Source organism: Ranitomeya imitator, chromosome 1 (genome assembly GCF_032444005.1).
Source record: "Ranitomeya imitator isolate aRanImi1 chromosome 1, aRanImi1.pri, whole genome shotgun sequence".
Lineage (NCBI taxonomy): Eukaryota > Metazoa > Chordata > Amphibia > Anura > Dendrobatidae > Ranitomeya > Ranitomeya imitator.
In genome coordinates, this window is record NC_091282.1 from 664,799,450 (window position 1) to 664,826,760 (window position 27,311).

Consider the following 27,311-nt stretch of genomic DNA (forward strand, 5'->3'; position numbering starts at 1 on the left):
AAATATCGATATTTGCAGATGATACAAAACTATGTAAAGCAGTTAATACAAGAGAAGATAGTATTCTGCTACAGATGGATCTGGATAAGTTGGAAACTTGGGCTGAAAGGTGGCAGATGAGGTTTAACAATGATAAATGTAAGGTTATACACATGGGAAGAGGGAATCAATATCACCATTACACACTGAACGGGAAACCACTGGGTAAATCTGACAGGGAGAAGGACTTGGGGATCCTAGTTAATGATAAACTTACCTGGAGCAGCCAGTGCCAGGCAGCAGCTGCCAAGGCAAACAGGATCATGGGGTGCATTAAAAGAGGTCTGGATACACATGATGAGAGCATTATACTGCCTCTGTACAAATCCCTAGTTAGACCGCACATGGAGTACTGTGTCCAGTTTTGGGCACCGGTGCTCAGGAAGGATATAATGGAACTAGAGAGAGTACAAAGGAGGGCAACAAAATTAATAAAGGGGATGGGAGAACTACAATACCCAGATAGATTAGCGAAATTAGGATTATTTAGTCTAGAAAAAAGACGTCTGAGGGGCGATCTAATAACCATGTATAAGTATATAAGGGGACAATACAAATATCTCGCTGAGGATCTGTTTATACCAAGGAAGGTGACGGGCACAAGGGGGCATTCTTTGCGTCTGGAGGAGAGAAGGTTTTTCCACCAACATAGAAGAGGATTCTTTACTGTTAGGGCAGTGAGAATCTGGAATTGCTTGCCTGAGGAGGTGGTGATGGCGAACTCAGTCGAGGGGTTCAAGAGAGGCCTGGATGTCTTCCTGGAGCAGAACAATATTGTATCATACAATTATTAGGTTCTGTAGAAGGACGTAGATCTGGGTATTTATTATGATGGAATATAGGCTGAACTGGATGGACAAATGTCTTTTTTCGGCCTTACTAACTATGTTACTATGTTACTATGTTACTAAGTTCATCTTTGATGATACCAGCCCATACCAGTACCCCAAATCCACCTTGCTGGCGTCTGAGTTGGAGTGGAGCTCCCTGCCCTTTACTGATCCAGCCTGTGGCCCATCCATCTGGCCCATCAAGAGTCACTCTCACTTCATCAGTCCATAAAACCTTTGAAAAGTCAGTCTTAAAGGGAACCTGTCACCCCGTTTTTTCAGATTGAGATATAAATACTGTTAAATAGGGCCTGTGCTGTGCGTTACTATAGTGTATGTAGTGTACCGATTCCCCACCTACACTGCGCAATACATTACCAAAGTCGCCGTTTTCGCCTGTCAATCAAGCTGGTCAGGTCGGGTGGGCGTGTTCACAGCGCTGTTTCTTCCTCAGCTTTACGTTGGTGGCGTAGTGGTGTGCGCACGTTGAGGTGACTAATCCACTGTGGGCATGTGAACAAGGAGCGCGCGATCTGCGCTATCACCCCCTGTCATCGGTGGGGGCGGCCATCTTCCTGGGGCCGCGCGTGCGCAGATGTAGTGCTCTGTTGCACGGGGCTTCAGGAAAATGGCCGCGGGATGCCGCGCGTGCGCACAAGAGATCGCGGCGGCCATTTTCCCAAAGCCGAGATGCAAACTCGGCTTTGGGAAAATGGCCGCCGCGATCTCTTGTGCGCACGCGCGGCATCCCGCAGCCATTTTCCTGAAGCCCCGTGCAGCAGAGCACTACATCTGCGCACGCGCGGCCCCAGGAAGATGGCCGCCCCCACCGATGACAGGGGGTGATAGCGCAGATCGCGCGCTCCTTGTTCACGTGCCCACAGTGGATTAGTCACCTCAACGTGCGCACACCACTACGCCACCAACGTAAAGCTGAGGAAGAAACAGCGCTGTGAACACGCCCACCCGACCTGACAAGCTTGATTGACAGGCGAAAACGGCGACTTTGGTAATGTATTGCGCAGTGTAGGTGGGGAATCAGGGTACACTACATACACTATAGTAACGCACAGCGCAGGCCCTATTTAACAGTATTTATATCTCAATCTGAAAAAACGGGGTGACAGGTTCCCTTTAAGATATTTCTTGGCCCAGTCTTGACGTTTTATCTTATGTTTCGTGTACAAAGGTGGTCGTTTTTCAGCCTTCCTTATCTTTTCCATGTCCCTGAGTATCGCACACCTTGTGCTTTTTGTTACTCCAGTAACGTTGCAGCTCTGAAATATGGCAAAACTGGTGGCAAATGGCATCTTGGCAGCTTCACGATTGATTTTCCTCAATTCATGGGCAGTTATTTTGCGCCTTTTTTGCCCAACACGCTTCTTGCGACCCTGTTGGCTATTTGCCATGAAACACTTGATTGTTCGGTGATCACACTTCAAAAGTTTGGCAATTTCAAGACTGCTGCATCCCTTTGCAAGACATCCCACAATGTTGGACTTTTCAGAGCCCGTCAAATCTCTCTTCTGACCCATTTTGCCAAAGGAAAGGAAGTTGCCTAATAATTACGCACACCTTATATAGGGTTTTGATGTCATTAGACAACACCCCTCCTCATTACAGAGATGCACATCACCTGATTTACTTAATTGGTAGTTGGCTCTCAAGCCTGAACAGCTTGGAGTAGGACAACATGTATAAAAAGTATCATGTGATCAAAATACAACTTGCCTAATAATTCTGCACACAGTGTATTGTATGAGGTGTTGAGGGGCTCAGTGCTTCAGTATACTGCCAGCTTGTATACCCTAGTCTGCCTATATACATGTTACTCTTCATCTCCCTCTTTACCACACTTGCTGCTGTTCACCACTCTATTGTATGAGGTGTTGGCCTAATCTGAACTGAGTATGTGTTGTTTATCAGCTAGCGGCCCTCATGTGTAGTTGTCATGCGTTGAACTCAGTCCACTGGGGCATTAATTTACCCGCTAGGCTCTGCCCTTCTGTATAACCTTAACAGCAAGGGAAGGTTACAAGTTAAAAACCTTATTATGTGCTAAGAGCCAATGGTTTTGACAAAACTGTCCAATAGAAAAAAAAGTTTCTGTTCTCCATGGCTACCAATCAGAGCTCAGCTTTCATAGCCTAACGTGTGTCAGGAAAGCGAAAGCTGTGCTGTGATTGGTTACTATTATAACACGTAACACGATGGCGTCCCCTGATATCAGAAAATAATAAAATGATAGGTCATGACTGTTGGCCGGTCTCCTAGCAACACACGGTTTGCGCAACGGCCAGGATGCGAGCTGCGTCACCAGCAGCAGTGGGATAGAGTTCGGTGTGGTTTCACAGGTGGTTGGTATCAGTCCCCCCGGCCATAGCGGAGGAAGGTGATGACGAGCACATTCCAGCATCACCCGCCGCCACCGGCTCATTCTGGCCGCAGACACAAATGTTACTACGCAGAGGGGCGTATGGCGGGCAGTGTCCCACACACCTCCGCATCGCGCCCCCCGGATTGGTGGAAATGGTAACATCCACCCTGACGTCACGGAGTGGGCGGGGTCGGTGGGTCCCGTTGTAGCCTATGAAATCCCGCTGTCAACACATTGTGCTGGGTCATCAGGCAACAAAGAGCAGAGAGCGGAGGCAGAGCGCATCCTTACCGCATCCATACCGCATCCATACCGCAGCCCAGCATCACCAGACATGGCGCTCCGCTCCGGCATCCTACAGCTGCTCAAGAAGACGAGCAACACCCAGAGCCCGCAGAGGAAGACGCTGCACTCCGTAGCCGTCATCGGGGCGCCCTTCTCCAAGGGGCAGGTGAGGCGTCAGATCACACCGCAGCAGGGGAGAATGATGGCAGCGGGGAGACTGGGGGAAAATGGGGGCAGCGGTGAGACTGGGGGAAAATGGGGGCAGCGGGGACACTGGGGGAAAATGGGGGCAGCGGTGAGACTGGGGGAAAATGGGGGCAGCGGGGACACTGGGGGAAAATGGGGGCAGCGGGGACACTGGGGGAAAATGGGGGCAGCGGGGACACTGGGGGAAAATGGGGGCAGCGGTGAGACTGGGGCAAAATGGGGGCAGCGGGGAGACTGGGGGAAAATGGGGGCAGCGGGGACACTGGGGGAAAATGGGGGCAGCGGGGAGACTGGGGCAAAATGGGGGCAGCGGGAGACTGGGGCAAAATGGGGGCAGCGGTGAGACTGGGGGAAAATGGGGGCAGCGGGGAGACTGGGGCAAAATGGGGGCAGCGGTGAGACTGGGGGAAAATGGGGGCAGCGGGGAGACTGGGGCAAAATGGGGGCAGCGGGGAGACTGGGGCAAAATGGGGCAGCGGTGAGACTGGGGGAAAATGGGGGCAGCGGGGAGACTGGGGGAAAATGGGGGCAGCGGGGAGACTGGGGGAAAATGGGGGCAGCGGGAGACTGGGGGAGAATGATGGCAGCGGGGAGACTGGGGGAAAATGGGGGCAGCGGGGACACTGGGGGAAAATGGGGGCAGCGGGAGACTGGGGGAAAATGGGGGACGTAGAGAGAGAATGGGGCAAGCTGGGAGCTTGGGGGCAAAGGGGCAGTAGAAAGAGACTGGGGGAAAATGGAGACAGCAGGGGGAGAATGGGGCAGCCAGATTTGGGGGGGGGGGGGGGTAGGGGGAGATGGAGAAAATGGGGGCAGTGGGGAGAGAATGGGGGCGGCAGGGGGTGGATGGAGGCAGTACGGGGAGACTGGGGCAGCGGGGGAAAATGGGGGCAGTGGGGTGATACTGGGAGCAGTAGGGGAGACTGGGGGCTGAAGGGGGAAACTGGAGGCAGTAGTCCTGTGATTTATAGCTAACGCGTCTGAGCACACCAGATAGAGAGGTGGAGAGGAGGGAAGAGATGGACAGAAGGTAGAAAGAGACTGCTGGATGAGAGGCAGGTGAGAAAAGCATCGAAAGGCGAGAAGTGTACAGAGCCTGCGGGAGAGGAGGTGTCAGGAGGTTACATGTATAGGAAAGGAATAATTGTCAGCAAGGCAGGGCCTGTGTGATCAGGGAGTCTTATATCCGTCCTATCCATCTATTATCTTTCTCTCAATCTCTCCTTTTTTTCTCTCTGTCTTGATCTTTTCTTTTTCTCTGTCTCTCAATCTCTTCCTTTTTTCTCTCTCTCTGTCCATCTCTTCTTTCTTTCTCTGTCTCGATCTCTTCTTTTTTTCTGTCTCTTGATCTCTTCCTTTTTTTTTGTCTCTCTCTGTCCATCTCTTCTTTTTTTCTCTGTCTCAATCTCTTCTTTTTTATCTCTGTCTCGATCTCTACTTTTTTTTCTGTCTCTCGATCTCTTCCTTTTTCTCTCTCTCGATCTTTTCTTTTTTCTCTCTCTCTCTCTCTCTCTCAATCAATTTCTTTTTTCTCTATGTCTCGATCTCTTCTTTTTTCTGTTTCTCGATCTCTTCTTTGTTTCTCTCTGTCTCAGTCTCTTCCTTTTTTCTCTCTCTCTGTCTCAATCTCGTCTTTTCTCTCTCTTCTTTTTTTCTGTCTCGATCCTTTTTTTTCTCTCTTTTGATCTCTTCCTTTTTTTCTCTCTGTCTCGATCTCTTCTTTTTTTCTGTCTCGATCTCTTCTTTTTTTCTCTCTCTCAATCTCTTCCTTTTTTCTCTCTGTCTCTCTTTTTTCCTGCTTCATTATCGGAATCTCCCTATGAATGATAAGTGATTCCCCTATTATGGATAAATGTTGGTATTGCTATTTCTGGGATACAAACAGGGCAAATATGACATCAGGGTTACATCAGATGTTTCTCAGCTTTTTTGGTAGGACTCACTTTAGACATTGCAGACAGGACTAAGGGCTAGTTCACCATGTAATCAATATAGTGTAATGTGAGAAAAGAGCAATAAATCACAGCTTTCTGTAAAATCAATCATATATTCTTATGCTAGATGCCCCTTAATGCCCCTACTAAAATACTCATTAAAGGTTTAGGATGTCTGCCTAATCCTAATATTAAAATGCTCCTTTTTACCATTAGGTTGGGAAACTTTCAAAAGGGAATACACAGCCATTCAAAGGTGTTTTTTTCATAGCAACTTCACCAGCCTCATCAGGTCCAAAGAGATGTATTGTATAGTTTATGCAGGTTTTATTGTGAAATTTGGCAACAGATAAATCCACTGAAATAGTCGGGTCCCAAGATGTCCTGCTGCTGGGACGCTATATGTGACAGCAACCTAGCAGCAATTTCCCTACAGTGCCTCTGCAGGTGAAACAGAGCATTACATGGCTATCTGTCAAAAAAAAAAGAATTCTCACCCGTGTAATAAACTCAGGGAGTGATGACGTATTAAAACTAGAACTTTATTTAAGTTTAGTAAATTAGAAAAAATGAGAATTTTCAGTCTGGTATCTAGAAAATCTCCGAGGTTGAGAATATTATTGCACAGTGAAAATCTGCTGACGCCAACTTCATCCCCAATTTATCTCATCTCCCATTGAAATCAATAGGAAATGGGGTTTTTTTGTACCGAAATCCTTGTAAAACCCAATTCTAGACAGGAATGCTTGTGCCTCTGTGACAGATCCTCTTTCAGGCCTTTGCATCACTGCACCTTCTTTAGAAGTTCTTTGCATTTTTTCTGTATTTTCCTCCATCTTGTAACTTTATTCCAAGGTGAACGTTCTATTCCTGGATCCTATTTTCCTCTGATGCCGGCACTAATGCATCTAATTATAGAAGGCTTGTGCAATTGTAACGGGCAATTTCACAGACACCGTCTATCCTGCTGCTGATGCATATTCATTTCGCTTGGCACGGGGTGGAAACTCTGCAGGAACGAGAACTTGCAGTGTCATGCACAGATGGACGGACTGTTGCTGTCGGAAGGGTTACCTATACCAAATAACTTCCAATAATAAGAACCTCAGATATAGGAACCTCCACAAGATTTTGTAAGCGTTTTGGGGATTTTTTTTAACATTTCGGGGTCTTGGGTAGAGGTCGGGCTCACATCTCCGTTCTAGGTCCAAACATAAGTGTTGGATGGGGTGGAGGTCCCAGCTCTGCGGCTGATCATGTTCTTCAATTAACCTCTCCACGTCTTTATGGATCTTGTTCACTAAAGAACCGTTCCCATATAGTTATAAGCTACAATTATGAAAAAATATCTTGTAAAATTTTCTACAATAATCTTTCATTTTCATTCTCTGGAGTGGAGTCACTCATTGCCTTCACGTGGACATGCTCCATTCAGCCCATGTCCTTGTATGACCGGAGCTGAAGAGGTTGACTGATTTCATGTCCTTGACAGTGTACTGGAAGATGAGATATTACTGGACCTTGTAAGACGTGCCCTGCCAAATGATGAAATAGTTGCCAAGACTCCTCTCCAGTAAATGCTCTAGATGGGTCATCCTTTCACCCAAAGAACTATCAAAAGTCCGGTCAATGTCTATCTCAATCACTCTTTTTTTACTTTGCCCCCCAGTTACTTAACAACTTTTTAGAGACAGCCACATATGATGAACGGGACCATACCTGTGGGTGACAATCCCCAGTGCCTACCTCTTAGGTTGGTGAATATCAGATATTTGAGTGTATTCTTTCTGGATAATGTAGACAGCCAAATGTCTACTCAGCCTACCGCTATTCCTGCTGGTCTACCTCCCCATACACATACTGCAAAAACAAGAGAAAATAGTTTTTTGCTAAAAACGTATAATTTTTTTAGGAAGACATTTCAAAAATATTATCTGAGTAGTCGGAAAATATCAGATGACAAATTACAGCACATATGCAACTTAGCAGTGCTTAAAACAAAATAGGTACAGAAAAAGGATCAATAGTCAATAAACCCACATCATAAAGATGAACCTAAGTTAGGATAAGATGATAAACTGAGCAAAATAACTGATTTTGTACTATTTTATCACCTCATCATCACTTAGGCACTGGCACTTTAATTACAATCTGCATCACTTTATAAACTCCCCTCCCCCGCAATAATATACCTGTTTCCTTATGGGAGTCAATGTGCGAGCCAAGCCGCCTATGGTGACACCTGTTTTCTGTACATGCACAGAGTACATTGATGTCTGCGCAGCTGGCACTTGTGGCGCCGTGTGCATGCGCCGATTAGAGCGGATGCTATTGGCTATTTGGCAATCACATGATCACTTTCTATGGTATTTAAGAAGCTGTAGGATAATGGTGTGCATTAACCCCCCGAGCATGTAAGATCATTATAACCGAAACGCGCATTGCAAATGTATGCATCTGTGGTGACCCAGCTTTGTGCATTATATTACGGGTAAGGGAGTTTTTTGCTATATACATTTTAATAGATCCATGTCTATAACGTAGGTTTTTGACCACTGTGTCCGTTATTTGTAAACCTGATCCTTTTTCTGTATCTATTCTCTTTCACTATACACACTTCTACACTGCTAGCTCACTGATGGTTTCTCAGTTACTTCATTCTGCAGGCAGCAACACACAGGCTGTAGAAGGCAAAATGTTTAATGACACCCAGTTGTAACAATGATTAGTAGCCCCTAATACATACCTTTTTAAGTTAAAAATAAATTTGTCCAATTTGTCTATTGCTTAAGCCAAACATATGGGGGTTTCACAAACAGCGCAAACATTGGGAAATTTATGGACATCCAGATATTTAGGAGGAAAGGCGTCACGTCCGTCACTGATGAAGGCTTCCCGATGGAGTGTGTTAGGTATCACTCCATCCGCGGCCTGACTCGCCCTCGTATAGGAAGGACTTGTTCTACACCAGTAATCTGACCCGCTTACTACATGACTAATCTACTTTATTTTAGGAAGTGGCGTTCTGGCAGCCGCAGTTACAGCTCGGCCGCTACACGTTGGTCCTTGGCTGCATTACTGGCTCACAGTCTTTTGAACATATAGATTTAGTAACATTAAGAATAAGGCTTTTATTGAAAAAGGCAAAATACATCTTTATTTAAATTAAATTTAATTAAAAGTAAAACACAAGTAAGTGTGAGTAAGTGTGTATATACACTGCTCAAAAAATAAAGGAAACACTTAAACAACAGAATATAACTCCACGTGAATCAAACTTCTGTGAAATCAAACTGTCCACTTAGGAAGCAACACTGTTTGACAATCAGTTTCACATGCTGTTGTGCAAATGGAATACACAACAGATGGAAATTATTGGCAATTATCAAGACACACTCAATAAAGGAGTGGTTCTGCAGGTGGGGACCACAGACCACATCTCAGTACCAATGCTTTCTGGCTGATCTTTTCGTCACTTTTGAATGTTGGTTGTGCTTTCACCATCGTGGCAGCATGATACGGACTCTACAACCCACACTAGTGGCTCAGGTAGTGCAGCTCATCCAGGATAGCACATCAATGTGAGCTGTGGCAAGAAGGTTTGCTGTGTCTGTCAGTGGAGCGCCCCCAGACGCAGGGCCGCGGGTTACTCGGTACCGGTCCTTTCTGTCTCAGTTCTGGGGTTGTCACGGTGGCTGGACCCGGTCCGTGACCCTGCTAAGGGGCGTCCAATAAAAGGGGTGATGATAATTTGGCAAGGTTTCGTGACGTCACCTGTGGTATTCGGTCAGGGTGACCGACGCTGCTTAGGGGTCCACTGGGGTGATGTTATGGCAGCTAGATGGTATACCTTCCCACAGGTGAAGTGTGTCCCCAGGGCTTCCCAGTAATGTAGATGGCGATGGTGTGAGGTGCAGTCAATAACGAGGACACAAGGTTGCAGTCTCTTTACCTCTTTACTGAAGACTTCAGGATCCTCAATCCAGAGCACGGTTAACAGGGCTGTCTGAGACCGGCCGGTCCGAAGGCACATCCAGAGTTCCCTTTGCAGGTGGAAATCATTGCCTACCACTAGCGCCTGTGTGTTGTAGTGCTTCCCTGCTGAGCATTCGGGATAGTCCTCACAACTTCTATTCTCGTTCTTTCTAATTCATTCCAGTTCTTTCTAGTTCTCCGTCCCCCAGGTATGTTATGGCTAGGACGTACCCGTTTGATAGGAAGGCTCGGAGTTCTTCCGGGACCCTAGAGACGCCCCTCTCCACGCGTTGCCCCCTATGTCTGCTTAGGTGATGTAAGGTAGACAGCCAACCTATAATTAACTGTCCTGCGGAGTTTGAAGTAAGGCATAGAGTCAGTTACTTCCTCGGTGTTCTGGCTACGCGCCTCAGTAGGATGTTGCCGTTCTCCGGGCACGACCCCTACTGGCTCGCCTTTGTGCTTGATCTCGTTTCTCACTGTCCACAATATCCTTCGCTTCGTGTCTCTTTCTTAGGATACCGCCGCGGGTGGTGCAGGCGCGGTTCCGTAACGTTCTGTTCTAGTCGCTAGGTACCTGCCAGGTTCCCACGCCTGACAGGGACCCCCCTGAATCTTCCCCCGCAACACCCCCTGCCACGGGATGTTGCCTGGACTAACCCAGTCAGCTTCTGACTAACTTCCTATCCAACCCCTAGTTTTACCAGTGTGAGGAGTGGCCTAATAAATAAAACCTTTGCTCCCCCTAGTGGCCGGAGTGTGAAGTGTACTGTGTGCTGGTGATACCTGGTCAGATGAACTCCTTTAGTGCCATCAGACGTACCATCACTCCCCTTAGTGGCAGAGCGATACTACTGCAACGACCAGGTCTCTGGGGCGCTGCATCAGCGTAGTGTCCAGACGCTGGAGGTGCTACCAGGAGACAGGCCAGTACACCAGAAGACATGGAGGGGGCTGTAAGAGGGCAACAACCCAGCAGCAGGACCGCCACCTCAGCCTTTGTGCAAGTAGGAACAATAGGAGCATTGCCAGAGCCCTGCAAAATGACCTCCAGCAGGTCACAAATGTGCATGTGTCTGCACAAACGGTTAGAAACAGACTTCATGCGGATGGTCAGAGTGCCTGACGTCCACAGATGGGGTTGTACTCACAGCCCAACACCGTGCAGGACGCTTGGCATTTGCCACAGAACATCAGGATTGGCAAATTCGCCACTGGCGACCTGTGCTCTTCACAGATGAAAGCAGGTTCACCCTGAGCACATGTGACAGACGTGACAGAGTCTGGAGACGCCGTAGAGAGTGATCTACTGCCTGCAACATCCTTCAGCATGACCGGTTTGGCAGTGGGTCAGTAATGATGTGGGGTGGCATTTCTTTGGAGGGCCTCACAGCCCTCCATGTGCTTGCCAGAGGTAGCCTGACTGCCATTAGGTACCGAGATGAGATCCTCAGACCCCTTATGAGACCATATGCTGGTGCGGTTGGCCCTGGGTTCCTCCTAATGCAGAACAATGCCAGACCTCATGTGGCTGGAGAGTGTCAGCAGTTCCTGCAAGATGAAGGCATTGAAGTTAGTCCATAACTTCAATGCCAGCCCGTTCCCCAGACCTGAATCCAATTGAACACATCTGGGACATGTCTCGCACCATCTACCAACGTCACGTTGCACCACAGACTGTCCAGGAGTTGATAGATTCTTTAGTCCAGGTCTGGGAGGAGATCCCTCAGGAGACCATCTGCCGCATCATCAGAAGCATGCCCAGGCATTGTAGAGAGGTCATACAGGCACGTGGAGGCCACACACACTACTGAGCATCATTTCCTTGTCTTGAGGCATTTCTACTGAAGTTGGATCAGCCTGTAACTTCATTTTCCATTTGATTTTGAGCATTATTCCAACTCCAGACCTCCGTGGGATATTAGTTGTGATTTACATTGATCATTTTTATGTTTTATTGTTCTCAACACATTCCACTGTGTATGTAAATATATATATATATATATATATATATATATATATATATATATATATATATATATGTGTGTGTGTGTAAGATGGGGGGATACAAGAAAAAAAGTGGGTACACTTAATGTCTATTAAGAGTGGCAGATATTGGGAACTATATGAGACTCATATCTGTGATACAAATTGTCATATAGTTCATTTCATGATAGGCTTGTTGCATCCTGTGTAATAGCAGAGCTATATAATCGCAAACTTAATCAGTGTGGAAGCAGTCCTGATCCACATAATGGTATTAAAACCAAGATATAACATATGACACTGATATACAGACATAATAGACCACAAAGTAAAGGTAATGTTACCAGTAATGCAGAGGACCAGGGACCCACCACACCCGACACGCGTTTCGCTATGGAATTCTTCATCTAGGCTATGATTAAGGGTGTTTTGGACGCAGGAAAGGCGTCAGTTTTTGAACTCTGTTTGCCTTTTTTTCTGGCTTGCTAAATAAAATCCTTGTGTTATTGAGCCGCTGGAGGTGCCGCGCTCCTTCTTCTTTTTTTTTTTTTCCTGTATGACAATTTTGTTGTATCACAAATGGAGTCTCTTATAGATTGGTAATCTAATAAAAATAAAAAGTTTGGTGACTTTTCCTGAAACGGCGCCACACTTGTCTAATGGTCTATATTTGCAATTGCTAGTGGATGAGGCAGAAATAGACCCTTTTTCTAATCTAGCAAGTCTAAATGGTTTTTCTTATGATCAGAAAGTTATAAAATTGCAGTGCGCTAGTAAAAAGCACCAAAAAAAGCAACTTTGCAATGTACCTCTTATTAAAAAGCCTCTCAAGAACTAGTGTAGCGTTGGGCTGCAGCGGTGTCCGGTAACCACAGGTAATCAGACGTGGTTGGCTACCTAAGTACTGAAAGCTCTTGTAATTCTCTTTCCTATAGAGCTTGTAAGCGCTTCTCCGAGCTCCCCGGAGCCAGATTCCACCTCCTGAGCTGCGATGCTGCTACTACTTGCAGCATTAGAGATGGCACAGTTTGGTTTGTACTTCTTAACACTAGTTCTATGAAATAAAACCTTATGTCTGGATGAGCGCCATCAGTGAGGTGCAAGGAGGTGACAGAGGTCAGTGCAAACCTGGAAGTCTAAGCCATTTCTAGGGCTCTACATAGAAGTAGTAGGATGGCTGTGTGAGGCCAGGGGCTGGAGAGATATGGTGAGGGGGCACTTTTTTTTTTACTATAGTCAGATCCATGGTTGAGGACCTAGTATGACTCCCTAGTGATGTCTCACTATCGCGCTAGATCTCCTGTAGAACGTCCTGTCCAGCTCCACTTTTCTTGGCATTTTGCGCAGTTTGTTACATAGGAAGGTCATTTCAGATTACCGCTTCTTCTCTCTGTAAACTTATCTTCTATTCAGGGCCAAGCTTCTCTCAGAAGTACAGAGTTCAAGTTACACTTGCCTACCGCAGACCTCAGCCTCCTGCCGACACTCACTCCCGGGGACCCAGTCCTACACAATACCCAATTGTTCTGGAAAGAGAACTATTTTGGACCAGGACTGGGAACATTTTGTAATGCAGTGCTGTTCTGGGATAAAAGAACCTTTAAAAAACAAAACAAGTTAAATGAATGAATTTACGCAATAGACTGCACCGAATTACTGTGAAAGTTAGCGTGTTTCCTGGTATAAAACTGGATGTAAAGGGTTATTCCCAAGATTGCAAGTTATCCACAGGATAGGGTATGATGTATGGATCGGTCAGACTCACAGTGATGCTCTCAATTATGGGGCTGTGCATTCATGAATTGGGTATGCTCAATCGCCGCACCATTCATCGCATATGAGACTGATGGTGAAGGCTGTATACAGTGCTCGGCTATTTCTGATAGTCCAATAGTCAATGGAGCAGAGGATTTGGAAATTTTCTGCTTCTAAAACCTCTAAAAAATATTTGAGAAATTCTTCCTATTCATTTCTGAAGTCATGTCACACTGCGTCTCTTTTGATAAGTTTTTAGACCAGAAAATTGGGTGGAAACTAAAAAAACAAAACAAAAAAACAAACATGAGGCGTTGTAGAGTTTCTTCTAAAAAAAAAACAACTGAAAAATATCTCTCTGTAAACAGACTTCTTTTTGGAGAGGAAAGTTTTGGAGGAGTTTTGAGTATTTGGGGAAGATTTTGGAGAGTTTTCACTCGATGTGAACACACCCTTCAAAATGAATGTTAAGAATTTCCCAATCTTTTCTCTTAAGGATGATTTCGGAAAGGATCCACTCCAAAAAAATCCTCCTTTATCCATTGAAAGAGTCAGACATGATTACAGTGGCTTCTTTCAAGGATTGACCTCAACCCTATTCTACCACTAGAGGGGAAGAGGAGCCACTGTAGATGGGTGATACCCCATGTGCACAACACGCTCAGCCTCTCCGGCTATGAGAAGACACCCAGTCGCTGAGTGTTAAAGGGAACCTGTCACCTGAATTTGGCATACACGCATGCGCAATCTTGCCTTGCGCAGGCGTGTACTACGGAGGACAGAGAATGAACTTCAATCCAATACTGCGGCCAGCATGCAGCCAGTGGGTAAGGAAAGGGTGAATCAAACACCCCAAAACTCCGCCCATATGACCCAAAACCGGTCCCGCCAAATTCAGGTGACAGGTTCCCTTTAAGGAAGGAGTCAGGGAGATGGGCGTCTTCCTGACTGCAGATTACATGACTTCAGAGCCTTTTAACAAGATCTATCTTATTTGGTGAGTCTGGGAAACAGCGAGTTCTGTATTAACCAGCTTTAGTCATTCAGGTTCAGCAAGTTGCACGGAGGTAACACCCAAACACAACCCTGATCAGCCCCATCATTACATGATTCTACAGTCTACTCATCCATTTGTTATTTATACTTTAATCATACTTTTTGGATAATCATAAAATAAGCACCAGGCATAATAAGATCTGTCAGCAGCAACATGGCCTACTTGTTGACGGTTTCCAGGTAATCGCAGAGTTATTTTATTTTATTTTTTTTTTTTTTTGGTCTGCATAGAATAAATAAACCCATCATGGTTGCGGTGCATCAGTGATCTAAAACCTTTTCACTTTATTTATTTTTTTAGAAATGGCAAGGGGTAGACCATGGACCAGCAGCTATCAGAAGTGCCGGACTCATTGAAAGATTGTCAAGCATTGGTAAGAGTTCCATTATTCAAAAGAGTTGAGCGTGATACGAATGACTTCCGAAAAACTTAATATCACCTGTACAGACCTGATGGAGCGCCTCCTGAAGTTTTGGGTTGAATTTGCTGATATTCCAGTTCTCCTGTCTTTCCTTCATCCTTATCTTACTGACCTCCTTTTGGGTCACTCCCCCGCAGATCCTCCAAGCCCCTCCTAATGTCTTCATAAAGACTGTATCTTCTTCTGTAAGAATTTCTTTATATATAGCGTTATTAAATTAAATACTTTATGCGTTTTATAAGATTTGTTTAAGAACCTATCAACAAGTGACCAGGTTTTGCTCTTCCCGTTGTTCCCAAATATTCCTGTTGTTTTTTTATTGTTTTGTTTATTTTTACATACGCTATATGGCATCACGGATGTGGACCTTTTTATTTTGTGCTGATTTTTATGGTCTTTAATAAAGGGGCATGGCTCAGAGGGTAATCATGCAGAGCAGTTTAAAGAAACGCCCCCGAGGATCCTGTAAGTCATACTTCCTTTTGTAAAAACTATAAAAATTAGCACAAAGTAAAAAGCCCATATCTCTGGAATCATGCGGTGAATTTAGAAAATTTAGTGGGTATAAAATAAGAGCAAAAGCTGGTCACTTTTTGATCTGGCGATGGGTCCTGTGTAAGTGAAAAATATCCACTTAAGCGCTAGATCAGTGCTTTTTCCTGTTACTCCTGTTATTTGCAAGATCATTCCAGGGAAAGATGACTTAAGTGGGATGTGCGCCCATCGGAGCAGGACCACTATTCTAAAAAAGATTAGCTATTCAGGGGATAATTGATCATTTTTGAAGACTGGTATACTCGTTTTAGATTTAAAGAATGTTACAATACACAAATAATGAAATTTGTGTCCTGTTTTGGCAAACTCTTTTATGACTGTGGCTAGTATTAAAGGGAACCTGTCACCCCCAAAATCGAAGGTGAGCTAAGCCCACCGGCATCAGGGGCTTACCGATCCGATGGGCGTTACGGTCTGGTCCGGCGCCTCCCATCTTCTTACGATGACGTCCTCGTCTTGTCTTCACGCTGCAGCTCCGGCGCAGGCGTACTTTGTCTGCCCTGTTGAGGGCAGAGCAAACTACTGCAGTGCGCAGGTGGCGGGAAAGGTCAGAGAGGCCCAGCACCTGCGCACTGCAGTACTTTGCTCTGCCCTCAACAGTATGCAACAAGATGGGAGGCCCTGGACCGGACCGCGATGCCCATCGGACCGGACCGCCCCTGGGTAAGTATAATATAACCTCTTTTTCTTATCTTTCAGGTAACATCGGGGGCTTATCTACAGCATTCCAGAATGCTGCAGATAAGTCCCTGTTGCCGGTGGGCTTAGCTCACCATCGATTTTGGGGGTGACAGGTTCCCATTAAGGGTGTTGAGGAGCCCGGTAGCTATCAAGCCTTTGTTTTGTCCCCTAGGATGCAATGTATATGATGTCGGAGATCTTAACTTTGTCCAAGTCCCTGACGATGAACTGTACAATAACACCGTCAGATACCCCCGGACAGTGGGGCTTGCCTGTCATAGGTTGGCTAAAGAAGTGAACAGAGTAATCGGAGCCGGTCACACTTGTGTAACCCTAGGAGGAGATCATAGGTAAGTGTGAGGAGCGTGTTACCAACATTATCTATAACCATCTTCTCACTATGGTGGTGAGGCTTACATTTTACTATGTGTACTACTAACATCATTTGTTTTTTACTTTTCTTGTCTTAGTTTGGCCGTCGGCTCAGTCAGTGGCCATGCTCAACATTATCCAGACCTGTGTCTAATTTGGGTGGACGCCCACGCAGATATCAACACCCCACTGACAACGTCATCGGGAAATCTCCACGGTCAGCCTGTGTCCTTTCTTTTAAAGGAGCTGCAGGATAAGGTATAACCACTGGTGATTGGAGATGATCGAATTCATTCTCCGGACCCTGGTCAGTCGTCGGTGGCTACCAAACCAGAGTCTTGCGGAACGCCTCCTACCTGCTGGCTTCCCGGCTCCTATTTTAATTTGTACTCCTAGCGCAACGTCACGTGGCCACAATGACATCGCTCCAGGACTACAAATCAAAAGGGAAACCAGGGATGCCGGCAGGTAGGAGGCGATTTGCAAGGCTCTAGTCCACAGCCGACCGATCGGGGTCGGACAAATTGATTGCTAATGAAAATATTTTTTTTCTCTTAAGGCAACGCTTCATTTTACCTAATCCAGCGATTGGGTATAACTTAAAGCGTTACTGTCCTTTCACACAAAACCTCATCCAAGTTAAACCTGGTACACATACCCGTGTAATGTGCCCAGAAATGCTCCTATTTCTCCTGCTTATTTTATTGGAAGGTTTCTCTTCAGCATTCTGCCAGTATTGTAGGTGCTGGAGCATCCCTTTCCTGAATTCTGTTGCTGCTGCCATTGTCCTGTGGATTACCTGCCCTGATTTAAAAGCCCACCTCTCTGTTACTGTTATGCCTGTATGCAATCTGACAGACAGAAGGGCAGGAGCAAGGAGGAAATGTGCCACCCCTCTCCTGTGGAGAGACAAAGATCCATTCACCTCTTCCTGTAACCCGTCTTGGTGAATCTACTGCTACAGACAGATTGCACTCGACAACAGGCAGTAGACAGAAAGTTAGACAGATGGGAGACCCTGTAGTGGCCAGCAATTGGAAGTGATGCTTTCAGGTCACTTATTTTTTACATTAGGTGATTTGCAGACTTTCTATTTCTCACATTATCTATCAAATGAAATCAAGTTGTCTGAAAGTACGGGGAGAATTTAAAGTAAAGCTCTGGGCAATGTTTCATGAATAGTTTGGAGCTACTGTGGTCACTTAACAAGGCTGCTACTTTTTTCACTCGGCCCCCCAAATGCCAGTTTCCAGGCTGCTCTGTGCACAATAGGTAATTTAAACCATCCTTGTGACATGATTTTTGCAGGTGCCTTTAATTCCTGGTTTCTCTTGGACAAAACCCTGTATTTCTTCATCGGATATTGTATACATCGGCTTACGAGACCTGGATCCAGCTGAGCAGTAAGTTCAGCAATCTTTTTTTCTTTTGTTATTATGGGATGCTATAAAACATTATAGAGGCATTGCAACCACTTATTGGAAATCTGTCAGCAGGTTTTTACCACCTAATCTGAGATCAACATAATGAAGAGACAGAGACCCCGATTACAACAATGTGTCACTTATTCTGCTATTTGCTTTAGTTTTGATAAAACCAGTGTTTTATCAGCAAGAGATTATCACTAGAGGACTAGTTGTCTTGTGCCATGTAGTCCTTCTGCTCTGTGTTACCCCGCCCCACCACAATCTACACAAATCTGCCAATTAGTGATGTGGGCGGGGTTACACAGAGCTTAGCATTCAGAGCACTACTAGATCTGCAGCAGCGAAAACTGATTTTTATCAAAACTGCAGCAGGCAGGCCAGTAAGTGACATATCATTGGAATCAGGGATGTGCTCCTATAACATCCTGCTCTCAGATGGGGTAGAAAAAAAAAGCTGACAGATTCCTCTTAAATCTTTAGATTAATTTTTTTGTGACCATGACATCAGTACATGGGACTTTTCAACACGCAACCTGTTATTCAAAGGGGTTGACCCATGAATGGCGTTTATTACCAATCCATCCCGACCAATTTAGAGAAATATGATCCCATGTTTAACGTGTCAAGAGAGCGTAGTGTGCATGTGGCACCACCGCTCCATTCCCTTCTATGGAAATGGTGGTGTGACTGCCACTACTATTGACAGTGACTGGCGCAGTGGTCACACATGAGCACTACAGCTTCCTTTACACAGGGGACATTAGGCGCTTGTTCTACATATCCATGGAGGTCCCAGTAGTTGGACTAACACTGAGCATACATTTATCACCTCTTCTGCAGAGAGGCGAGAAATGCTAATTTCAGGATTAAGAGTTTTTGTTTTAACTAAAGTGGGCCTAAAGGTACCTTCACACATAACGATTTTGTTAACGATATCGTTGCAATGTCACGCTTTTTGTGACGTAGCAACGATCCCGCTAACGATCACGTTACGTGTGACAGCGACCAACGATCAGGCCCCTGCTGGAAGATCATTGGTCGCTGGGGAAGGATCAGGACCTTTTTTTTGGTCGCTGATCACCCGCTGTCATCGCTGGATCGGCGTGTGTGACGCCGATCCAGCGATGTGTTCACTTGTAACCAGGGTAAATATCGGGTTACTAAGCACAGGGCCGCGCTTAGTAACCTGATATTTACCCTGGTTACCATTGTAAAAGTAAAAAAAAAAAAAACACTACATACTCACATTCCGATGTCTGTCACGTCCCCTGCCGTCAGCTTCCCTGCACTGACTGTTAGCGCCGGCCGTAAAGCAGAGCACAGCGGTGACGTCACCGCTGTGGTCTGCTTTACGGCCGGCGCTGACACAGTCAGTGCGGGAAGCTGACGGCGGGGGACGTGACAGACATCGGAATGTGAGTATGTCTGTTTTTTTTTACTTTTACAATGGTAACCAGGATAAATATCGGGTTACTAAGCGTGGCCCTGCACTTAGTAACCCGATGTTTACCCTGGTTACCCGGGGACTTCGGCATCGTTGAAGACTTTCAATGATACCGAAGTTGTTCCCCTGATCGTTGGTCGCTGGAGAGAGCTGTCTGTGTGACAGCTCCCCAGCGACCACACAACGACTTACCAACGATCACGGCCAGGTCGTATCGCTGGTCGTGATCGTTGCTAAGTTGTTTAGTGTAACGGTACCTTTAGGGATAAAATGTCTCCTTTTGGAGAGCACCAAGTCGTTGTAGGGAGACTTACAGGCCATGGAATGCTCCCCTGGAAAATTAGATGTGCAACTAGTCTCTTCAGAAAGACAGATGACAGAAACTGTAACGCCACCTAATGGCAATAGAAATCCTAAAAATGAATATCGACCCTTTAAAGGGGAATTGCCACATGACTTACGATAAGAAGCCAAATCAGATAGCCTTATTTTAGGGTTTTTGCCCCTTATCAGTGCAAAGCAGGCGAACTGGTTGGCTGGGTGAGAAGCCTCTTTTTTGAAGGTTTTCTACCTTCAATGGGTGGCACTAGAGTTATCCCCCCACGGAAATACATTATTCTCCAAGTATGACAAATATATGGTGAAGAAACAAACTTGAACTGTAGAAGATAAAAAAAAAAAAGGGAAGTGTGAGGCTAAGTGCCAGAATTGGCGCATCTTATGGATGCCCATATCCATGGCTCCTTCCTAGGCTGTTAATATCAGCCCGTAGCTGTCTGCATAGCCTTTGCTAGTTATTAATTATAGGGGTCCCTATGTCATTTTTTTGTGGGGTACCCCCATTTAAATAGCCAGTAAAGGCTGTGTGCTGCTCTTAACAGCCTGGGAAGATCCATGGGTATTACCCCCTTCCCAGGCTATAAACCTCTGCCCCCAGATGTCAGCTTTCCCTCTGCTGGTTAATAAAATGTCGGAGGATCCCACACCATTTTTTTTCAGAAATTAATTTATTCAGTATTAAAATACATGTACAGTGAGCTGCACAAGCACTGTACTAATTATATGTGTCTGATATCTTTATATCTATCTACCGTATTCTATTCTGTTGGGCCACGCTGTGATTTTACTGTACACGGCAGATGAATTGCTGGCTTTTCTTCTATGTAATATACTGTATATGTGTGTGTGTGTGTCACTGACATCTGTATATCAGTGTATTCTATGTGTATATATCTATTCTATCACGCTGTGATTTTACTGTACGCGGCACATGCATTGCCAGCTTTTCAAAGGACATGGGTGCATCTGATGGCATTAGCATGGTCCAAGTGCCGCACAATTTTTTTTTTTCTTTTCTAGTCCGGATTTGAGCTGATTTAACTCCTTCATGACCTTGGGAACCGTTTTTCCGTGTTCGTTTTTCACTCCCCTCCTTTCCAGAGCCATAACTTTTTTATTTTTCCATCAATATGGCCATGTGAGGGCTTATTTTTTGAGAAACGAGTTGTACTTTTGAACGACACCATTGGTTTTACTATGTCATGTACTAGAAAATGGGGAAAAAAATCCAAGTGCAGTGAAATTGCAAAAATGTGCAATCCCACACTTGTTTTTTGTTTGTCTTTTTTACTAGGTTCACTAAATGCTAAAACTGACCTGCCATTATGATTCTCAAGGTCATTACGAGTTCATACACACCAAACATGTCTAGGTTCTCTTTTATCTAAGTGGTGAAAAAAAATTCCAAACTTTGCTAAAAATAAACAAATTGTGCCATTTTCCGATACCCGTAGCGTCTCCATTTTTCGTGATCTGGGGTCGGTTGAGGGCTTATTTTTTGCGTTCCAAGCTGACGTTTTTATTGATATACCACTTTTATGCAGATACGATCTTTTGATCGCCCGTTATTGCATTTTAATGCAATGTCACGGCAACCAAAAAAACATAATTTTTTTCTCGCTACGCCATTTAGCGATCAGGTTAATCCTTTTTTTATTGATAGATTCTGTACCTGGCAATACTAAATATGTGTAGGTTTGATTTTTTTTTTTTTTATTATTGTTTTGTTTTGAATGGGGCGAAAGGGGGGTGATTTAAACTTTTATATTTTTTTTATTTTTTTCACATTTTTTAAAACTTTTTTTTTTTACTTTTGCCATTTTGCCATGCTTCAATAGCCTCCATGGGAGGCTAGACGCTGGCACAACTCGATCGGCTCAGCTACATAGCAGCGATCATCAGATCGCTCCTATGTAGCTGAATTCCCGCATTGCTATGAGCGCCGACCACAGGGTGGCGCTCATAGCAATCCGGCACCAGCAACCATAGAGGTCTAAAGGACCTCTATGGTTACTATGCAGATGCATCGCTGACCCCCGATCATGTGACGGGGTCGGCGATGCACTCATTTCCGGCCCGATGGCCAGAAGCGCCGGTTAAATGCCGCTGTCAGCGTTTGACAGCGGCATTTAACTAGTTAATAGCGGGGAGTGGATCGCGATTCCACCCGTCGCTATTGAGGTCACACGTCAGCTATACAAAACAGCTGACATGTCCCGGCTTTGATGCGGGCTCACCGCCAGAGCCCGCATCAAAGCAGGGGTTCTGACCTCGGATGTACTATTCCGTCCGAGGTCAGAAAGGGATTAAACAAAAAAAAATTGCAGATGAGCTGTGATTCATAGATTAACATTGGTCAGAGTGCAATTTGTTTTTTTTTTCGGATTGCACTCCTTTATCCTTGCAGATGAGTATGAGACCTTAATGGAGTTATATGATAAGGAAATTCATCACCTACCTAGCGGATAGAAGATAACTTACTGAATTCTATGGGGGTTTCCACTACTCGGACCCAACTGTTCGCTGTGGTTCTGCATGGGCACCACCACTAAATTCATTATCCATGTGATATCCCAGTCCTGCGCCCTCATTAATGAATGCAGCAGAGAAGTGGATGTGGGACCATCCAGAGTCCTGTCCTCGAGATCAGAGGGGGATCGGCAAGTTATCATCTATCCTCTGCGCTCTTGGCAAAATCACTTTATGTTTTTCTGAACTTTACATAGATGGGATTTTTGGTATCGCAGTCTACTTTTACGTGGTATTCACCTGTTTTATGTAATTTCAGGTTCATTCTGAAGAAATATAATATCACATATTACTCAATGAGACAAATTGATCGCATTGGAATCCAGAAAGTGATGGAGAGAACATTTGATCAGCTACTGGGAAGGTAAATGTGGATGATTATTTATGGTATATATAATCAGCAGAAGATACATGACAATATCTTCTGGAGATTGCACTAAATGTTGTAATAAAGATGTAATCACTTTGCTATCCAATGTTGTACAATATTGGAGATATAGTATGGGCTCATAGATTCCTATGGGTGCCATGTTACGGCTCCTTCACCTCTGACCGTACACATAAGTAGAATTCTGCATACCCATGAACCCCTATGGACTTTCCTATGAGTGGTGTGGGAGGTGATGACAATGGATCTTACGGCTTTTATTCCATTCATTAGGAGACAGAGGGCCATTCACCTAAGCTTTGACATTGATGCTTTTGATCCAACCTTGGCACCAGCTACAGGAACCCCTGTGATTGGCGGCTTGACGTACCGGGAAGGAATATATATCACAGAAGAAATCCATAACACTGGTGAGTATAGGAGTAAGGCCGGGGTCACACTTGCGAGAAAGTCGCACGAGTCTCTCGCATCAATATCCGGCACTGCCGCCGGCACTCGGGACCGGAGCGTGTGACTACATGTATTTCTATGCAGCTGAACGCTCCGGTCCCGAGTGCTGGCGACAGTGTCGGGTATTGAGACGAGAGACTCGTGCAAGTTTCTCGCAAATGTGACCCCAGCCTAAAGGTAAATCACCTAAAGATGTCAAATGTTAGGTACATGAACACAAGAATTATGATAGGATTCAGTATATAAACTACTGCGGAGAAAATAAGCTGAAAAATAGGAGAATCCATACAAAAATGTGTATCTGACAAGTCCTAACTCCTTAATGTGCCATGAACTACATGTCCATCAGGGGGTATCTTTTCTAAAGATCCGTGCTGTACTTGTACATGGAAGCCTGGGGAGGATTGCCTGCTAGGGTCACAAAAACCTCTAATCGAGGCTAGGAAACCCCTCAGATGCTGTAGACACTACTAACTAACATCTAAGCAGTTTGTTAGTGGAAGGGAACACCTGCCAGCACCACATTCAGGTCAATGAGGCAAACATGTTTTTGCTTTTTTGACCTTGAGAAAGGTGACAAACTGCATTGGTGCTAATGTAAACCTTATCTGAAGCTCAGACGTGATTCTCTCCATTCTGGTAAATGCAATGAGGCAAACAGGCTCCAAAATATGTAAGTCTGGACTCTGATTTCCCCCCCCCCCAGTGTTGTCCATCTTTTGAGTAAGGTACAATAGCGTAATAGACTACTTTATTACTTCCAGCTAATAAAATTAGAAGACGAATATTGCTGGAAAGGAGGCATTGCTGAGCCCAGACTTTCACATGTTGGGCATGGTTTGTACCATTAAACTCAATGGATCTGTCAGACGGCATTGTTTTTCAAGCATTCTGATACAAGTCCCCCAATAGAGTAATGGGGGCACATACATGATGGGACCCTGGCCTAGGATGCAACTCTGTATGGACATAGGCTTAGTGCCACCCTACATAACACCTCCAGGAGCTTTTCTGACCTTCCATTCTAGATCCATAGACCATGGTATGGAGCTGGTCCCACAGCTCCCGCTCTGCTGGGAAAGAGTTGTACAAGACTTTGGAGGCATCTATGGGAATTTTTGAGAATTTGTTATTGTTTGAGGAGAGGATGGGGTCACAATCTCTATTCTATATCATACCAAAGGTGTTGGATGGGGTTGAGGTCTGGGCTCTGTGCGGCCGGTCATGTTCTCTCACCAAACGTCTTTATGGACCTTGTGCATTGGGCATAGTCATTATTATAGAAAATAGCCTTCCCCAAACTGTTCCCACTAAGCTGGAAGCTACAAATGTCCACAATGTCTTGTGCTGAAATATTAAGTTTTCCCTTCTCTGGAACTAAGGGGTCAATGCGGACCCCTGAAAGCATCCCACAGCAATATCCCACCTCTACCAAACAGTAGAGCTGCACAGCAGTTGGGGTAACGTTCTCCTGGCATTCACCAAACCCAGGCTCATCTATCGGATAGAATCATAGAATTCATAGAATAGAAGTGTGAACCATCACTGCACAGAACACGTTTCCTCCAGAGTCCCGGTGGTGGCTGCTTTACACCACTCCATCCGACGCTCAGCATTGTGTTTGGGGATGTAAGGCTGCATGAAGTTCTCGGTGGGGGCGCAGTGTTTGTGCTGATGTTATACCAGAGGTGGCCTGGAGTCAGGAGTTATGGGGTCAGCAGAGAGTTGGTGATGGTAGCCAGATGTTATACACTAGGAGGCAATGGGGCTGAAGTAAAAACATTATTTTTTTCCTGTAGATACCACTTTCTGCTCAGCAGTAATATGCAAATTGCCTCTTCAGAGAAAAAGAGGACCTGAACTCTATAGCGCCACCTATTGGAAGCAGCAATCCAACAAGTCACAATCAACCCTTTAACGAGTCGTGCAATATGACTTAGGATAAAAGCCAAATCAGTATCTCAATTCGCAGACACTGTGTTTCGGGCAGTTGGCCCTCATCAGTTCCAATACGTGGCGCTATAGAGTTCAAATCCTCTTTTTCTCTGAAGAGGCAATTTAAATATTATATTTCCCAGAGGAGCATTGCATGGTGAATAAGCCTCCTTACCTTGACAAGCCAGAGCTGTTATGTCACTCTCCACAAGGAGAAACTTTACCCCTTAGTGCTCAGCAGTAAGACACTCTTGTATTTTCTCCCAATAGGAATGCTTTCTGCTCTAGATTTGGTAGAAGTCAACCCTATTCTTGGAGCCACCTCCGATGAAGTCAAGGCCACCGCCAGCCTAGCCGTGGACGTCGTTGCATCGTGTCTCGGCCAGACAAGGGAATGCGCTCACATGATTATAGATGAGCTGCCGACACCTGGCACGGCCTTCGACTCCGACAACGAGGAGCAGATACGGATTTAAGAGGGACGAGGATGGACAATGACTTATGAGAAAAAAACAAAGCACTTACAGCTGTCAATAAAACTCGCTCTTCTGACTCTGGCCAGTGACTGTAATAGAGACCAAGCGCTAGAGCGAGCCAATAGTACGGACAACATGACAGCAATAGAGACCGATCCAATGTTCTAGTTGGTGGGCACAGCAGCCGAAATGATCTACTAATGGCGTAAACTACTGACACCTTAGGGTTCTCTTACTTATTATTCCGTTTTGCTGTTTGTTTGTTTTTTGTGCTCGTTCAAGGCAACCATGTTTGAAGATTTTTGCAAAACAAAAAAATAGTCTAGCCCCGGGCGCATGGTGAAGTGTTAATTTTTTCTTTTTCGTCCTGGGAAATGTTATTTTAGAAACTTTACTGATGCAATATAGCAAATTTTCCTGCAATTTTATGGACTGAAATCTACAGACATCCACATTGGATACTCAAGGTCCAGAACCACTAACCGTACCAAAGTCGGGGTTCATTACAAGCTTTACCTGGTGCTACATTAATGCATGTCAATGCCGCGTCATAAGGCTTGTTTGGGAAATGTAAGCTATTAAGGGAAACTAACCCACAACTATGCTGGGAGTTGTAGTTCTTCCAGCAGGTCAGACACCACTAAAGGCTTGTTTACATACAAGTAATGTGGCTCCATTTGGCATAAGGTGGCCAAGGGCTCTGTGGTACAGGGATCCTGTTTGCTCTAAACCAATAGTACGCTGCGTAAATAAGGTCTTAAAAGAAGTATCCTCATCTTAGATAGTATAACGTTGTCCACTTTTCGGGGACAACTTTTTTTTTTTCTTTTTTACTTAAATGCATGTATTTGGAGCCAATAATAAGTTTTGCAATTGTGTTTCATTATAAACTTTGCATCATTCAACCTTTACGGACTTTGATTTAATCATAAATGAGTACAGAGAAGCTAACCCTCCCCCCCCCCAAAAAAAAACAAAAAAAAAACTACAGGATAGCGTTAAAATGCAAGAACACGCTCACTAATGGATTTTCAGTTTCCTCATGCTACAGGGGTTAAGTCAGTATAACATACAGGCTATAGCAGGCCAACACCGGTGCAACAGTTTTAATGAAACCAGATTGAAAAAAAACTACGTTTAGCCTCAAATACAAGTAGAACAATAAATAAAATGTCCCCAACAGTTGACAAGCCATGTAAGGGGACTACTCACTTCTGACAGATGCAAGTCCATAAAGGGGCTGTGAGAGCACAGCTATCTCCATTCATTTGTATGTACTGGCCTGCATTTGTGGCACTCCCATACAAGTGAATGAAGACACAAGGAGGTCCCTGCATAGATCAGACATATACAACATACTCCATAGTTGTCCCTTCCCTTTCTATGTATTTGGTACCAGAAGGTGTTTCCACCATGGTCATGCCCGACAGACTAACCAGTGTTGGAGGGAGAAGCATAGCCGACATGCAGACCAAATAGCCGTCGTATATGAAGATTTATCGATGGTTCCTATATAGCGTCGTATCTAATGTCTTACTAGAGACAAGTAGCGGTTATAGAAAATATATTCTCTGAATTTACATATTTTTTAATAAAACTTTGTGAGAATGGAAATTGTCTGAGCCTGTGCATCGCTTCTCATCCTCGTGTGGGTCTTTTCTTTATAGATATGTGTATATATCGTATTTTTCGGATTATATGATGCACTTTTTTAAACCCAAATTTGGAACCGCGGGGGGGGGTTGGGGGCTCTGGCGTTTCAAAAAATGTCAGCAGAGACCCCCCCGCAGCAGCACCGGACACCTGCAGCGGCGGCGCGCCGTACATCGGAACACCCCCTTATCCCAGC

General features: G+C 45.1%; 1 protein-coding gene across 1 annotated transcript; it reads left to right on the plus strand.

The window, feature by feature from the left end:
* Positions 1 to 3,091: 3,091 nt before the first annotated feature.
* On the plus strand, positions 3,092 to 27,076 carry ARG2 (arginase 2). Its single transcript, XM_069729014.1, has 8 exons — positions 3,092 to 3,697; positions 14,746 to 14,818; positions 16,275 to 16,452; positions 16,573 to 16,732; positions 17,783 to 17,877; positions 22,473 to 22,577; positions 22,875 to 23,011; positions 25,257 to 27,076. The coding sequence occupies exons 1-8, from the start codon at positions 3,581 to 3,583 to the stop codon at positions 25,460 to 25,462; spliced, it is 1,071 nt and encodes a 356-aa protein (XP_069585115.1). The 5' UTR covers positions 3,092 to 3,580; the 3' UTR covers positions 25,463 to 27,076.
* The last annotated feature ends 235 nt before the right edge of the window (positions 27,077 to 27,311 follow it).